This window comes from Gallus gallus, chromosome 20, assembly GCF_016699485.2.
Source record: "Gallus gallus isolate bGalGal1 chromosome 20, bGalGal1.mat.broiler.GRCg7b, whole genome shotgun sequence".
In the NCBI taxonomy this organism is placed as follows: domain Eukaryota; kingdom Metazoa; phylum Chordata; class Aves; order Galliformes; family Phasianidae; genus Gallus; species Gallus gallus.
The window spans coordinates 10,375,926-10,392,361 of NC_052551.1; the positions used below are offsets into that span (position 1 = coordinate 10,375,926).

At 47.0% G+C, this 16,436-nt stretch overlaps 1 protein-coding gene across 6 annotated transcripts; it reads left to right on the top strand.

Moving 5' to 3' along the window:
• Window positions 1–694: 694 nt before the first annotated feature.
• TPX2 (TPX2, microtubule nucleation factor) lies at window positions 695–14,208 on the top strand. Of its 6 annotated transcripts, none has more exons than XM_015296323.4 (18): window positions 695–737; window positions 4,500–4,634; window positions 4,880–5,005; window positions 5,201–5,315; window positions 5,856–5,987; window positions 6,427–6,477; window positions 6,606–6,728; window positions 7,148–7,281; window positions 7,611–7,768; window positions 8,195–8,366; window positions 8,493–8,631; window positions 9,169–9,385; window positions 9,607–9,705; window positions 10,124–10,300; window positions 10,431–10,577; window positions 11,149–11,260; window positions 11,912–12,099; window positions 12,499–14,208. In XM_015296323.4, the coding sequence occupies exons 2-18, from the start codon at window positions 4,544–4,546 to the stop codon at window positions 12,607–12,609; spliced, it is 2,292 nt and encodes a 763-aa protein (XP_015151809.2). In that variant the 5' UTR covers window positions 695–737; window positions 4,500–4,543; the 3' UTR covers window positions 12,610–14,208.
• Window positions 14,209–16,436: the final 2,228 nt, after the last annotated feature.

The following is a 16,436-nucleotide window of genomic DNA, read 5'->3' on the forward strand; positions in this document are numbered from 1 at the left end:
ACGGCACTGGAGCTGAGCACTCGTGGCTCTGTCATGCATGCCCACGTGACCGTGGTTCTGTTGGCAGCTGGATGCAGAACAAAACACCCCCGCTGTCATCTCGCCGAGCCAGTCACTGCTGACTCACGACCAAACGATCTTTAAACCGCTACAGAAATAGCTAGGGATGTTATCTCCTGCCCGCAGCGTCTTGGTGGAACGAGCCAAGGAGCAAGGCGGCTGCTGCTGGTGTTAGGCGCGCCTGGAGGCTTTGGAACTTTGCTCCTTTCATTCTCAGAGCCTGAAGGAAAGCCCCGCCGTGTTGCCGCGGGTGCTAACCGTGCCCAGACTCGGCAGAGGGCCGAAGCGGGCACCATGCATGGCTCAGCCAGACGGCTCTCTGCCCTGTCTGGGAGACCCGCCTCCCAGCAGCTGATAGGCTGCCTCAGAGCTCCGCCTCCTCTGATTGGCCGGGCCCCTCCCTCCCTGTGCATTGTGGGAGTTGCTGTTTGCTTCTAGCGTTGGGGTTGGGGTTCAGTGCGTTTGGATCCTACATTTCCCATCAGCCTCTTCCAGCAGCCCCGGGTGGGGCGGGCTTGCTCATCCGGGTGTTTTACCGTCTGGGCAGCCCGCCCAATCAGCACGCAGCGAGGGCGTGCGCTGGGCGCTGATTGGTCCATTCGGACAACACGAGCCCCGTTTGAAATCCGCTAACGGCGGCGGGCAGAGGCCCCGCGCTCGGCGGCTGCGGCGCTGAGGTGAGTGGGAGCGGAGGGCTTCCGGGGATAAGCGGCCTCCGGGGGCTGTCCGCAGCCTCTCCTCACGTTCTCCCCGCTTCCTGAGCGCTTCTCGGTGACGGCATCCCGGGTCGCTGTTCTCCTCTGGGTCCCTTTGTCCATGTCTTGGGAGTAGGCCCCGGCCCGCCGCTCCGCTGCTGTGGGGTTGGGAACGGCTCCGGGGGGCGGGCGGAGGAACCCGCGCCTTAAGTGGGGGAAAAAAGGGCTTTGCTGCTTCTGTAATTGAATCTCACTCCTCGGAAAAATAAGGAACAGGAAGGGGGGGTGTGTGCCTCGGTAACGGGAATGCTAATTATACTGCGCTGTTTTTATTTGAACATCGGTTTAATAATAAGCAGAGGTTACCTGCCTAAAAATAACGCTTGGTTCCTTGGGCGGCTATTCTTAGGACGTGCCATCTCCATACCTCGTAGGGCTCGTGGGATCTCATTTACGGAGCGTGAGGTGTCCGGGCTCTCTATTTTGGGCTGCTGGAAAGGGAACAGCTCAGGGGAGCTTTAGGGCAAAGGCTGCTGGCACTTCGGGGTGATGTGTGCGGCTCCTCCTGCCTCCAGCCTGGCTCTCTGCTTCAATCCGAGCGTTACACAATGGGGTAGTAATATTGCTGTGCAGTGTGGTTAGGGTGATGGATTCAGCATTGGTTCTGTGCTGTAGAAAAGCATGTTTTCCCCCCCACTTTGAATGAGAAAGCGAGGGTGTTGTTGGCTGCTGTTATCCTGCTTGAGGAAGTTCACCTGGCAACTGTGGGGGGGGAGGGGGATAGATTTCCCCAAGGCTTTGGTGGCAGGATTGTATCTCTAGAGAAACAGTTTCCACTCCTTTATAATGGCTCCGTTTATATGTTAGCCAGTGAAAAGTGCCTGGGAACTTCGGGTTATCATGGGGAGCTTTGTGCTGTAGGAGAATGAAGAAGCTGCCTGGCTGAATTAAAGGAGTTGCCCTGTTAGGGCAGTGTTCTGTGATTAAATGGCAGTCAGCATTGAGTTCGACAGCAAAAAGGCACTGGAATCACTGCAGCAAACTGCTGTGTGGTGTCCTCAGCCCTGGGGGGACTTCTTCTGCTTACTTCTCTGTGAATACATTGAATTTGTTTGGCTCCCGGTGGAATTCAGGATGTCCTTTTCACACATTTGGTACTGTGTTGGGTTCTTTTTGTCTTTCCAAACCTAGTAGGATCTTAGAGGAAGTAACATCTGCAGCTTATGAAGCTCCAGTGGCGAACTGTCATATGGTGGTATTCCAAATGGACCAGAGGACAAGACAGCAGGAAAGAACAGATTTTCCCTGCACCCTCCTTCTCCCTACACTGGACCTACACTGAAACAGGGGGGCTCTTGTGTTTAGATCACAACTGTGTAGCTGAAGCATCCCCTTAGCACATGCTTGGTGCTGTATTGCAGCTAGACCAGTGCTGTGCAGGTGTCACCCGAGTTGCTCCTCTCTGGCCTCATCCAGCCAAAATGTTTCTGGCAAGAAATTCACAACTGCAACGAGATAAAGACAGGGAGCACATCTGTGCTGGGATCACGTCAGCGTTTTAAAGCTAATTTGGATTAGAGTGAGGTGTGAAGTTATTCTAAAGTACCCATTGCACTTGCTGTTGGATCAGTCTTATTCTGGGATAGGAATGCTTGTTCCAATTTAGCTTAATCCTTTATCAAAGCCAACTAATCCAAACCAGGCTGTGGCACTCTTTTGGAACGTGCCGAAGTGTAGTTACTCAAAAGAAACCTGATGTGTAGAGAAGCCCATGGTCTGTTCATCTTCACAGACACGGCTTTGCTGCTCTGTACAGAAGCTGTATGGGGTCATGTCTTTGTGTAGCTTATTTACGTCAGTCAGGACAGTGCAACTAGAAAGAGAATTACAATTTTAATCGTGCAGTCACATTTACCAAGTGAATTTGGGCTGTTCTTGAAAGCAAGGGGACTGGAGCCTTGCTCTGTACTGCTGTTCTTGAGTTAGGGTGGTATGAACCAGGCACAAACCGTGCTGCGAGCCACCCTGCAGAATGGGGCTGTGCATCCCTGCAGAGCTCTGTGAACCTGTAATGGCAATTCCTTAGCCTCAGTCTTGGGGGATGTGTAGGGAGTTATGAAGAGTGTGCTGTGAGTTCACCTGACTGAAGCAAAGGCTCTCTGGGGTTCGTTCAGAATAACTTTCTCTACTGTGCGAGAGACTTGGTGTATGAAACCATGGTATCGGCGCCATAAAACTCTTGTTTTCACAGCTGATTGTTCAGTTCAGACTGGGGTGGGGAGGGAAAGGGCTCAGTGATAAGGCACTCCTGCATTGCTTGAGCCATGGAAGAATATGGACTTTATGCAGCAAAAAAATTGAAAAGAATTTGGTTTGTGGGAGGTGTTGCAGCCCAGCAGCAGTGAGCAGTGGAAACAAGTAGCTGTGAAACACGATCCCTGCAGCTCCAGCTTGGTAGACTGACCGGAGGGTGAGGGGAGAATGCAGATGACGCATTTGATTTTTAAAAAAGTGGGTAGTGTTGACAGAAACCCTATCTTGATTAAGGGTGCTAGGAAAGCATTCAATTCCAGCCATGTCTTGAGCTCAATTACAGTTGGTTTTGGCTCAGATTCTTCTGTTTGCCTTCTTTGGATCTTACCTTGACATCTTCAGTCACGGAGGTGATGCTTCTGTGATGGCATTCTTCCCCTTACAATAGCTGTGCTGAGACACTGCAGGCTTCTCAGTGCAGCTCCTCCAGAAGGTGTAGGGCTGTGGGTTAGTGGCAGCAGAGGTACATCCCAGATGCTGCTTTAATTTACTCTTAAACTCCTGTTTCTGCAGCTTGCTGCCTAGGGGGAGCTATGCAGGCTCTGTCTGGACCAATGGCTGAGGCCTTTCAATTTGTGGAACACGGATATTTTGCTTTGGAGTTGGTTGGGCTCCAAAAGGCAATGTTCAGGGGATTTCCTTTGGGAGTGTTTTATAACATATCCTCCAGGGCTTTGCCTTGTGGCTAAATGAGGCATTATAAAATCATTAAAAAAAAATGCCTTTGCAAAAAGGTGGTGTTGTTCCAGTTTGCAGATTTATTACTTAGTTGCTCTTTATTCCTGTTCCCTTGTATTTAATAACACTTGTTGACATAAGGACTCCTTCTGCTGTCATTGCTCTCCTAATTAACTGCAGGGACTGATCTTGACGCTCTCCTACTACTTGGTTTGTTTACAGCCTGGCCAGCCTCTCAGTGTAGTTCTGTGGGACTTGCCAGCAGCCCAGTTCTGACTTCTTCCTGCTTATTGCTCTATGACAATACTTTGCAGAACTCTCTTCTGTTTTGGAAATCAATATTCTCTGCATTGGAGCTTCTTTGTGTTATTAGCTCTCGTTTGTAGTGTTTCAGAGGGAGAAAGGCAGAGCTTTGCTGTGCTCTGGAATCTACCTCGTTGTCAGGCTCTTGCTCTATGAATCCATATCTGGTAACTAGGAAGTCCTCTTTGCTGTCTGAAAAACCTTTGTGCTTTACTTCCTTGTGGAAATATGTTTCTAGCCCTGACAGGTACAAAGAAAACTTTTGCAGTTTGGCCTTCTTGATGTTTTTGAACCTGTGCTGCTTGTGAGCCCTCCTGTCCTAAGGCTGTGAATTACGAGATGGGAAAATGTACCAAAGATATCTTTAGCATCTGTCTTCAGAAACAGTGCAGGAGTGGACACCTGTGCTGGGGTCTGGTGTAACAGGTGACCAATTCTTGTTGTCTAAAGGGTTGTAACAGTGCAGGTGGAGGACTCCCAAGGACAGTGTGAAGATGTCTCGCTATTCCTTCGATGTCCCAAACCCCTGCATCAACTTTGCAACTTTAAGCGATGATGATGTACACAATGCAGACTCCTGGTTTGGTAAGTTGTTTCCAACTCCTTGATTTGTTTTCTCTTTGGACGAGGGCTTGCTGTAATGCTTGTTTAGCTTCTGTGCCAGCGGATGAGTCATATTATTGACTGCATCATTCATTGAGCTTGGATTTTTTTTAATTCAAAATTTGATCCTGATCTGTAACTTGTTAACATCATAATGGTATTCTGAGGTATTGTTATGAACTTCAAATATAGTGTGTATATAGTGAAAGTCTCCCCTTTCTTCACAGATCAACAAGCCAACCTGGAGAATATCCCTCCTGCAGAAAATCTGGCAAAGGTCTTGCAGAACAGTCCTGCTTTTTCAAAGCCTGCTCTCGTTCTTTCTTCTGTCACATCACAAGGAATGACAAAGAGTAAGCTGGCACAGGATGGGGAGGAGGGGATAAATTTTCCCTGTTTTTTCACTAGGGAAATGAAAAAGCATCAGTCTGGCTATTTTGGGGCCATCTTCTTATATTGCTGTGTAGCAAAGTCTCATGTGGCTTCATTTTTGCATTCTAGTGTGTGTGTGTGTGTGTCTGTGAGCTGATCTCTGTTGCTGTTCTCAGGCGAAAACTGTGAAGAGGATGAAGCAGAAGTATCAGAGACCGATGTGGTTCCTCAGAATACTGTTGGATCCCTGACAAGCTGGAGGGCTACTGCTCCTGCTGAGGCCCCTCAAAGGTGAAATACTAGTATTTAGTTTGTGTGAAGATTGATAGCAGTGTGATTAAGCAGGTCCTTACTCTCAGTGTTTGCAGTTCTAGCTGTTTCGGGGTTGTCCTGAGGGACTAATGCTCTCCAGCTCAAAGATTGTGTTTTTTGGATAGCTGATCTGCTTGCTAAGCTGGAGGGGTAATCTCTAGGGGTGGAAATGTAATGCAGTGTCTCACATACTTGTCAAATGAGACTCTATGGCACTGGGAGCTTCTGGAATGTGAGGATATCTGAAACTGAGGTGACTTATAAAGTTTCTTTGTTTATATCTGCCTGAGTTGGGCAGAACTTGTTGTTGATATGAATCAAGGGGTTCTGTACACTTGTATACACCAAAAAGTATTATGTTTATGGATTATAAAACTTCAGTTGTTTATGCTGCATTTGGCTCGTTAAGCACACAGTGTGTTGGAGTAGGTACTGCACTGACTGACATAGTGTTGTACTCATCACGTGTCTTCTTGGACCCCGTGGGAAAGTTAACCTCTACTTTCTGTTCCACTCTAGAGCGGGTAGAAGGCCAGCTACAAAGCAAAGAAAAACACAGCAACGCAAACAGCCTGCTCGAGTCAGAGTGGAGAAAAATGATACTACATTGGCTAACAAGGAAGAGGCTCCACCCCTGAAAAAAATGAAAATGTATGTCCTCAAAGTCCTTTTTTTTGGGGCTGAGAAGGGGATTGAAACTATTTCCTTTCAAAAGGATTTCCACTTGGCTGAAAGGGTTCTTAATTCTCATAGAGAGCTGTTCTGAAGGTTAGGGACAGGAGACCCAAACCTGATTTCTGGATAGTGGTCTCACAGATGAGGAGAAACGTCTGTAAGACATGAATGCAGTGCTCTGTTGTGTGACAGGAGGTCACCAAGTAGTCAAGTGTTGGAGGAGTCACAGCTAAAATATTTCTCAGGTTTGCTTAGCTGCTAAGATATTACTTATCAATAAGCTTAGGACCAGGAAACTTTTTTTTTCAAAGCCAGTTTTGCAAACAGTCATACCTAGATGAACTATAGTACATTTACCTCCTCAGAAGGAAAAGCTTACGTTCCAAAACTCAGTAAATAATCTTCCCTTCTACAGCCGTAGTGTACCAGGCAAAAGTAGACGATCTGTACCCAGGCCCATGGTGAGGTAAGGCCCATCTGGCATACCTTAACTCACCAGGTGTTGGGATGTTATGTGGGGTGGTGAGAGCTGCAGGTGATCTTTCATTTAGAGCACAGTAATCAGTGATTTGCCCTAACAACTTGTTACTTTAGTTCTAGCAGCAAGGAGAAGCTGACAGATGTATCCCCAAAGAAAGAGCTTTTGCATCATCCTGACCTGTCCCCAGCAAGAGGGAAAAACAAACTGACCGTGCCCTCCACACCAACAATGCTAAAGTATGTCATTTTCTGTTGCTGAAGCTTGTTTTTGCTGATGACAGTTGATTTAGGTGACAATCCTTGCTGTAGTATTTTTAACCTCAATTTAGCATGTAATGCTGTTGCACTTGATAAATAGCAGATCAAGGCAACAATGTTACAATGAAATGTACTTCACTGACTTTTCCTGTGCAAAGGAAAACTTTCCCTTTAGTTTTGAGGGGAAAAAAAGTTGTTCTTGTCAAATGTGCATGCCACAAATGGGTATGTGGAAGCTGCTGGCAGCTTCCACATGATCAACAAAATCCCGACAGGTATTTTATAAGCACCATTCTTTCTAGAAGTACATTCTGCAGTGATCTCAGAGAGGAGCATGTTCCTGTCCACTAATATGCCAATAACCAGTGAAGGCATATCTAGTATTTGTGCTTTTGCAGGAGGACCAATATGGCTGGCAAGCTGAAGAGTACAGAGGAGCAGGAGTTGGAGAAGATGCAGCAGCTGCAGCGGGAGGTCATGGAGCTGCGAAAGAGGAATGAGGAGTCCCTGAAGGCAGCTATTGCTGGAACAGGTGAGCTCCACCTAAATTGCAAGCTGAGCCTGTACTGGGCTCATTAGGAGAGTGCTGCATGAAGCTGTGCAAGTATATTTTGGAAAGCAAGCATTCCAGACTTTATACTACGTGTTATGGTTTAGATGGCTTTTAATGTAAATTTGCCCCTAAACTTCCTGGAAACTTACATTTTATTTTGTCATGTTCTGAAAGGTTCTAGATGAGTTCTTTAAAAACTGCACAAGCTATTAGAAACTAAATGTTTTCTTTTTTTCCCCTTCCCAAAAAAATCTTCCTCTGATCACATTCCAAAAGATTTCCAGTCCTTACATGCTCTTCTTCCTTAGGACAACCTATGAAGAGAGCTGTTGGTCAAGTAACGAAGCCAGTTGACTTCCATTTCTGCACAGAGAATAGAATTAAACAACATGTGGAAAGCCAGCCTGAGAAGGAGTACAAGGAAGTGGATTTTGCAGCAGCACTGAGGAAGCATCCTCCTTCTCCAGTAAGAACCTGAGTCTTGCCAGCACTCAGCTGACTAGTTCTGCACACTACTTTCTCTTCTTTGTTTTGCTTTTGCAATACACATGCTGCTGGTATCTCTCAGCTGGCTAATTCTTAAGAGAGGTGAGAGTTGTGCATATGTAACTGTTAGCTTACTGTATGCCTGCACTGCACGAGATGCTAAAGGATGCTTTTGAAAAGCATCCTTTATGTTGAATCTATGAGCTGCTACATGTTATGCTTCAGTCTTCTACCATGTGCAGCTTCTTGATATGACTAGCACGCATGCTCAGAGATTTACGTGTAATACTAAGTGTTGTCCCCTTATTTAAAAAGGGGAAGGAATGGGAAACTTCCTTCACTCTCTGATTCACAATATCTTTCTGTTAAATGCCCATAATGACTGCAGTCTTTTTTTTGTCTCCAGATGCGAATGCCAAAGGGACCCACCGTCCCCAAACCTTTCAATCTGTCCACGGGAAGCAAAAGAAAACTCGAAGATACCTCATCAGAGTATGTGTCCCTTGCTCAGCAGGTTGAAGCATTCCAGAAACGCACACCCTCTCGTTACCATTTGAGAAGCAGGAAATCTGATGAAGGTAAGCAAACCTATACATGTACAGCCAGGAAGCTGCACAGAGACTCTCTGCTTACTTTGCTGGGCAAGCAGTCTATCTGTTGCAGGCCTTGCTGTTAATTGCTCAGCTCTGTTACTTGAATTTTAGGCCCAGCTCCAGCAAAGCCAGTGAAAGCTCGACTTACCAACCCTAAAACACCAGTGCTTCAAACAAAGCACCGCTTCAGACCTGTTGCCTGCAAGAGTGCAGCAGAATTAGAAGCAGAGGAAATTGAGAAAATTCAACAGTAAGTAAAGGCTGGTTCTGATCCTCTGAGAGAATTGCTTGTCACTGGAACAAAATACTATGTCTTAAGACCCCTTTTTTTTGTGTGTGTGTATGTGTAAAAGAATGAGTAGCATAAAAACATTTCAACTTCTGGGTGTTGTGCACAATTCTATGGTAGTGAACATAGGGATGTAAAAGCGGCCTATTTATTTTGAAGAAGAGAGTCTTCAAAAAGAGATGATTGTTGAGTTCAGCTTATGATTAGTAAATCAAATCTGGTATAGCAAAAATAACATAAGCTGCATATAGCTTAAAACTCTCCTGTAAACTAAATTTTGGATTTCTAAGAGTGCAATCCATAAGGTGGTCGTCAAAGTCTTGCATTTTCAAAAAGCAAAGGAGTTTCTAACTAAAGCTGCACACAAAGCAATGTATACATGTGGCACAACTGCTTATGTACCCAAATACTGCTGTCCTATGCCATGAAAAGCCATTTGCAAGAAGCTGCATATTGCCTCATACGATGTGTAGGTGACTATCTGTCATTCCTGTGTAGGTACAAATTCAAAGCACGAGAGCTTGATCACAAAATTCTGGAGGGTGGGCCAATCCTGCCCAAGAAACCACCTGTGAAGGAACTCACACAGCCAATTGGCTTTGAGTTGGAAATAGAGAAGAGGATTCAGGACCGTGAGAATAAGAAACAGCAGCAAGAAGAGCACTTCAAATTCCATTCCAGGCCGTGTCCAACTAAAATCCTGGAGGATGTTGTGGTAAGTTTAGTAATACCCAAGAATTAGGACTGAGGTGACAACTAGCTTCAAAGTCTCCCTAGCTATGTTGCATTGTGTGTTTAATTATCTTCAGTAAATGCTGTCTGTCATTAAGTAAGAACAGCAGTGAATACGTAGTGTGATACATCAGACTGCTTATCTGTGGCATTGTTTTTTTTTTTGTTGATTTGAGTTGACTCTTTACTGTCTTTCTTGAACAGGGTGTTCCAGAGAAGAAGGTGCTTCCTGTTACTGTACCCAAGTCTCCAGTCTTTGCCTCAAAAAGCAGAACCCGAATGACTAGCAGAGATGAAGAAAAGGTAACTGCCCAGGCTGTTTGATGCACTGCCTCTACAAATGGGGAAAGTAAACTGCTTACACTTCTAGAGAATAAAGGATATTGGCCTTCTGTGTTTGATTGAGAAGGACAGATATTACACTTGAACTTCCCTTTCAGCTTAGTCACTGTCTTGCTCCAATTACTGAAGGAGGTGGTTCAAATAATCTCACTCCAGGCATATATAAAGAGCCAAATGAGGCATCAAATGTTGTCCAACCATGCCTGTGGTTCATGATGCCTGTAAATTGGTGCTGCTTGGTTTATTATTTTCTTGTAGTATCAAAAGTTTTCTTGATGTTATTCTGACCCTTACTACAAGGATTCTAGGCGTTGGGGCCTGAGTTGTAGTCTTTCTGCAAAGTGCTGTGTGTCAGATCCTAATACTACTATCTCTTTAGGAAAAGGAGGTTGTCCCTGTGATCAAAGCTCACCCTATGCCACACTACGGAGTGCCTTTCAAACCTAAAATGCCAGAACAGAGGCATGTGGAAGTTTGCCCCTTCTCTTTTGATTCCCGTGACAGAGAGCGGCTAATACAGAAAGAGAAAAAAATAGAAGAATTGCAGAAGGAAGAGGTAAGGCCAAAAATTACCTTGCCTCATATTCAACTCCATAAGCAAAAAGGTTGTTGCTGGACTTGCTTCTTGCTGTTGGCTTCATGCATTTGCAGAAAGGGCAAGGAATATTTCAAGCTATTTCTTTCAGGTGCCAAAGTTTAAGGCGCTACCTCTGCCTTATTTTGACCACGTGAAGCTACCAGAAAAGAAGGTCAAAACCCCAACTCAGCCTGAGCCATTCAATCTACAGATTGATGAACGGGGAGCTGCCAAGCAACAGAGCTGGAAACAGCAGGTAGGATAACAAAGATAACAGATCCGAGCTGACTTAAAGTAGTTGGAATTGAGCTCAACTTCAGCATCTAAGATCATCAGCATCTAAGATCAGGATGTAAGTTTAATGGATGGTCCTGTATTTGGCATGAGACTTGTGCTATAAGTAAGGGACTGGTGATTTGGGTTTCTTTCAACCGTTACAGTGGGTGATGAGACTTACCATGACTGCATGAACAGCTGTGGGGTATTTGCTGAGCAGCAACTATGTGCTGCTGAATCCCTCTGACCATCTCTGTGCTGAAGGATTTATTGACGTATGAGTAATATATTGCTTTTCTCATGTCAAGTTTGCAGTGGAAACTTGAAGATTATCCTGGTCTGTGATCTGAAACTGTTCAAGTTTTTTTTTTCCAAAAGTAACTGGCAGGCAACAAGTGACACATCTTCTTGGCTTTAATAATGTTTTCTGTGCAAGTGATCCACTCTGAAGTCAACCTGGCTTTTCCAGTGTCTGGAGTGCTGAATGCTGTGTGGGGGGAAGATGGTGTTTATGTTATTCCTGGCACCTGATGGGCTCTCTTCTTGTGCAGCTTAAAGAAGACTTGAAAAAGCAGAAGGAGGCAGCGTGCTTTAAAGCTCGTCCCAATGTAGTGGTGTACCAGGAACCTTTTGTGCCTAAAAAGGAAAATAAGATGTTATCAGGTAGAGTACTTGCTACATAGGCTTGGTTGGTAGCTCAGAACTGATGCAATTAAATGATGCTTAGGCAGGCTGATGCCTCTTTCTTTATCAGTGCAGCCAATAGTGCAGTGCACTTAACTAATTCCCTAACAGCTTGCCTCCCTAGGGAGTGGGGGAGTTTCCTCTCCGCTGCCCCCCTGGCCCACACTAACATGGCAGCTGTATTTAACAGCTATGCTACAATTGGCGGATGATTGATGTGTGTGCTAGCTTGGGATAAGGGTAAATAGTATGCAAGGAGCTCCCTGTTGAGACAGATGGCATTTCTGCAGCAGCTGTCAGTCTGTTCTTCCCATTTGTAATGAGATGAATGCATCTACGGTTTAGTTTATGTGGAGCTAGAAACTTCATAGGGTACAGAAGTCAAAAACTTGTTTGTACTAACAATTGTGTGCTTGCTCCCTCCTATGAGAACACCTGTGGCATGGGTAACGTCTGCATTAGTACTACTCATGTTTAACCGTAAGCTTTTCCCTGGAACCCCAGAGATGCCTACTAACTACCCTCACAAGATGAAGCACTCCAGAAGGAGGCTTCTGTTTGATATTAGTACTGCTCTGCTTTACCTGACTGCCTTTGCACCAATGTTATTCCCTCTATTTCTAAACTTAGAGAGCCTTTCTGGTTCTGTAGTTCCTGAAAACTTTGAGCTGGCAACAGAAAAAAGAGCTAAAGAGCGACAGGAGTTTGAAAAACGATTGGCAAACCTAGAAGCCAGAAGAGAGAAGCTTCAAGAACAGGTCAGACAGCAGGAGGAGGAGCGTGAAAAGGAAGAAATTGCTAAGCTAAGACAAGAACTGGTAAGTGAGCTTGTTTTAAACAGGGACCCAAAGGCACGTGTGAATGTACTAAATGAGCTAATGTCGATGTTTAGCTGCTTTAAGACTACATTTTCAAGTTTTCCTGTCACAAACTGACTCCTCACTGATGTCCCAGCTGGTCACTTAAATTACAAATAAAAAAGGTGGCTGAGATAACTAACTGATGACTTCTGGAGCTGTGCACATGTGGAGTGCAATAATCCTAGTGAAACCCACAGCCCTGGTGTCTCGTGTGTTCCTCGTGGCTCACTCCAGTGACCAAAGTAGCGTGGTGATCCTGCAGACAGGTCTGCTTGCATCCCACTGACACCTGGCCTGCGTGTTTCAGCTTTGTCATAAATGCAACCATTTTCTTCATGTTGATGTTGGTTTTTCCAGGTTCACAAGGCAAACCCAATACGCAGATACCGCAGCGTAGAAGTGAAACCCAGTGACCAGCCACTGACTATGCCGAAATCTCCAAACTTCTCAGACAGATTCCGATGCTAACATGCATCTGTGTGATAGGAGGAGGAGAGCACATCCTGCTCTGCACCCTTGACATGCAGAGAAGGAGCAGTTGTTTGTATGTGGTTCCCCTCAGTCTCAACACCTATACTTGGCTCCATTATCGTTTGTTGAGAAGTTTAACTCTGTTTGAGGCAGATGGCAGAGGCACAGCGTACTGAGAGCCATACAGTCTCCGTGGCCTCATTTTTACGTCTAGACACCTTAGTCTCCAAAGACTAAACCAGGTTTTTATATTGCATACAAACATTGTGTACTTAAACTAAATAAAAAATAGTAATCTGACTGCTGTCTCTTGCTAGCAGGCTCAGTCTCATTCCTGCAAGAGAGCTTTTCTTAAAGGACACTCTGAACCTGCGGGGATGTGCACATCTGGAAGAGCTGCCATGTCTTTATACACCTAAGTATTGATTTCACTTTGCTGTCTCTTAGGCTTTTACAATATATTAGGTTTGAGTCATGTTGAATAATACAAGACTTCCACAAGCCAGCGTATTGTAGGTCTGTCTTGATGCGTAGATGAATGCTGATATTTGTCTTGTCTTGCTTTAAGGTAGTTCTGTGTGTGTTAGAGCATTAAACCTTCTGCTGTTTTATAGCTGGAGTCATTCTATTTGGGGAACCAGTTAACTGGCAAAGGACTCTTGCTGTTTTGCTGCCTCCCTGGCTTTTGCCAGCACAGCTATGTTGGCTAAAGATGCATTGTCTCCTGGCCAGTGTAGCACAGCCAGCAAAACTAAATATAGACCAAATGGTCTAAGGTGCTAGAGGACAAAAATTCCAGCACTGTAAAGAGATGATCAAATCCAGATTGAAGTTTACTGAGAATAATCTCTTAACATCATGATAGACTTTCAAGGCATGTAAGACTGCAGGCTTTTCCTTTCTCTTGAGAGATGATAGGGGCAGGAAGTCATATGAGAGCTAAACTGAAAGCTGAACGTTCAGTGTACCTGGAGGTTCTTGTTTGGATGTGGGTGTGTGTTCTCTTAAGTACTGTGCAGTTAGAAAGTGACTGAGGGACTCGAAGAGGGTTTTTTGTGTGGGTGAATGACACTGCCATGTGGTCTGTAGAATGACAGGAGCAAAGGTACTCTTAAGTGTACTCTTCATCAAATCTTCCTGGAAATGCTCAGGCCTGCATGGATCTACCTGACAAAGGTGTGCAGACTCTTCTCATTGTGCCATAAGCTTACTGCTATCGCAGTGGAGCTGTTCCATCTGAGCTGCCAGACAGAGAAATTGGGACTTCGAATGTGCCACCAAGAAACTTCTCCAGCCTCCAGTGCCAGTTCCTGTGAAGCAGGCAGCATGTGGGCTGCCGGAGCTGTAAATATTCATGGCAAGGCAGAGGGAAACCTGAATGCTGATGAGCTGTGGAAGAATGTGAAGGCGAGCAGGATAACGAGGCTGCTGAGCTGCAGCAGACATCAATCCCTGAATGATGGAGCAACTGCGTTTCCGTGACGGCCTTACATGGCTTCTGCTTCGGACTTGAGAAAGGGTTCGTATGCCCAACAGCTTGTCAGTTTTTTCCAACTATATCACTGGGGCTAATAAAAGATATTACCTCTTCCTGCAGATATGGCCTCTTATATTCCCTATATACTGCAAACTTGGTGAAAGAGGGCCCGGAGCTGCCATGCTGCTGAACAGCAGGCCGTGCTGCTGAATGGGGTGCAGAAGCCTAAGCTGCTCTCTTAATTAGGAGGAAAGCATCCACCTGCTGGATAAACTCTTCCTGCTTGAAAGCAGTAAATGCTGGGCGTTCTGGGGGATGCATGTGTGGGAGGAAGAGGAAACGCAGCTCAAAGTTCATCAGCTTTGAGTGTGCCCAAAGGGTGAGTGGGACTGGGAATAATGATGGAGAAGTGGAACGGGCTGAAATTCTAGCACAAATCCTCCAGCCTCGTTTCTCTAAGTCCTGTTGTTTCTGTGGAGTAATTTGCTGAGCTCACACTAGAACTGGAACTAAAGGCAATGTTTTCCTGGGCTTTATGTTGAAGGGTAGCTGAGAGCGGGAGGATTTGATGAGCTGGCAAAGAGGATCCTGACTAAATGGCTTTGTTACGCTGTCACAGCCCCGGCCTCCCTTCTGTCTGCCTGCTCTCAGCTGCTGGAAGCTGTGTGGTGCATCCCTTGATGGCGCTGGGACTTTTCCCTGTCTTTTCTTCTCATCTCCATTGGACCCAATGTGGTAGGACTGTGGCTCAGCCAGGGAAGCCCGCAGTGCAGATAGAGGCAGTGAAGCTGTTGACCACACGTCTGGGTTGGTCCCTTTGGGGACAGGCAGGGACTGGCTTGTATTACCGTGGTGCAGCCAGCGCTCAGGTTGGGGTCTGCTCACGGCCCTGCTGCTCGATTTAGCCGAGGTGTTGGGTTTCCTGGAGCACGGATGGGGCTTGGCTGTGCAAAGAGCCTTCCTCACCCATGGAAAGCATAAAGGTTAAAGTATGCTGCCGGAGTTGTGACAACCACGTCGCTAGGGAACGGGTGTGCTTGGTGCTGTGCCAGCCCTCCCTGGGATGGCCTGGCTTCCAGCTGCAGCCAATGTAGACTGTGGCTTGAGCTCTTGAATGGGGAGGCAAAAAAACCTCCAGCCTGAGAACCACCAGTGGTGCTTGGTTTGTCTTCCATGATCCACGGAGATTGGAGCATTGTGCCCCAAAATCAGCAGCTGTGCCCTTCTCGCAGCACTCCCAATCTTCCTTGTGAGATGGCCGTCTTCATGCAGCTCTTCCCCTTCCCTGCAATACGTGGTCTTTAGGAGCACCACCTCCTATTCCTTCCAACCTCCTTTAAGTCAACCATCTCTGTGGGCTCACAGTGCCCGCTCCAAGAGATTTGCTCCTTGCCTTGTCCTGAAGTTTCCTCCCACCCTCCAGCAGTTCCTTACATCAGATCAAGACTGGAAGAACCAGGACATGTGCAAGTGCTCTTGGCCTGCAGAGTGGGGATGCAGCGCTCTTCCTTTGCCCTCAGCCACATCCCAACCGTGCCGTGCAGAGGTGGCACCGGCTGTGAGCCCATGGCTGCGGGGAGGTGCCTCCAGGTGCCTGGCACCGATGCGTGGCGGAGGCGAGCCCAGGCCCTTGGCTGGCAATGACAGCACTGTCCCCGCTGCGCTCCCTGAGAGCCGTGGATACCAGCGATGCCCGAAGCCCCGCGTGCCCACGCTGGCCCGGCACGCCCGTCACGCGTTTATGGGGTGGTGGAAGCGCCGTATCCGCTCCTGTGTGACCCCGTCGGTGCCCTGCCGAATACCAGCCGCTGCCTTTGATCTCTGGAGGAGGGGAGCTCAGCCATGTGAGCGCAGCCCGGCTGCCTGCAGCCACGAACCTGCACTGCCAGGGCTGCCTGGAGGCTGCATCCTTCCGAGCGGTTGTTACTGGTTGCGTTGTGGTTGTGAGAGATGCCTGAGCTTCTTCTGGCATCACACAGAGCTACCAGAATGAGCTGAGCTCCCGTTGACACCAGGGAAGCGGCTCACAGCCCCACGTTGCGCTTTCTCCTTTGCTTAAACCTCACCCTGAGCCACAACCCTGGGACTGAGCGGTGACAGGGAAGGAGAAACTGCTTCTTTCCCAGTCTCTTCCATTTGGGGTGGGCAGCAGGGCGCTGGGGGCATTTTCACTTCTGCAGGAGCAAAGGTGGTCACAGCCCTTCCTGCCTGATCCTACCTCGGACCTTTGGGCTTCCTCCAGCACTGACCATATCCTCACCTGGCATCCTGCTCTTAATGCCCTGCATGGATCATGGCTGACCCCAGCCCACAGCCCCCCAAGCTGCCGGCTCACTGAGAGCATCTC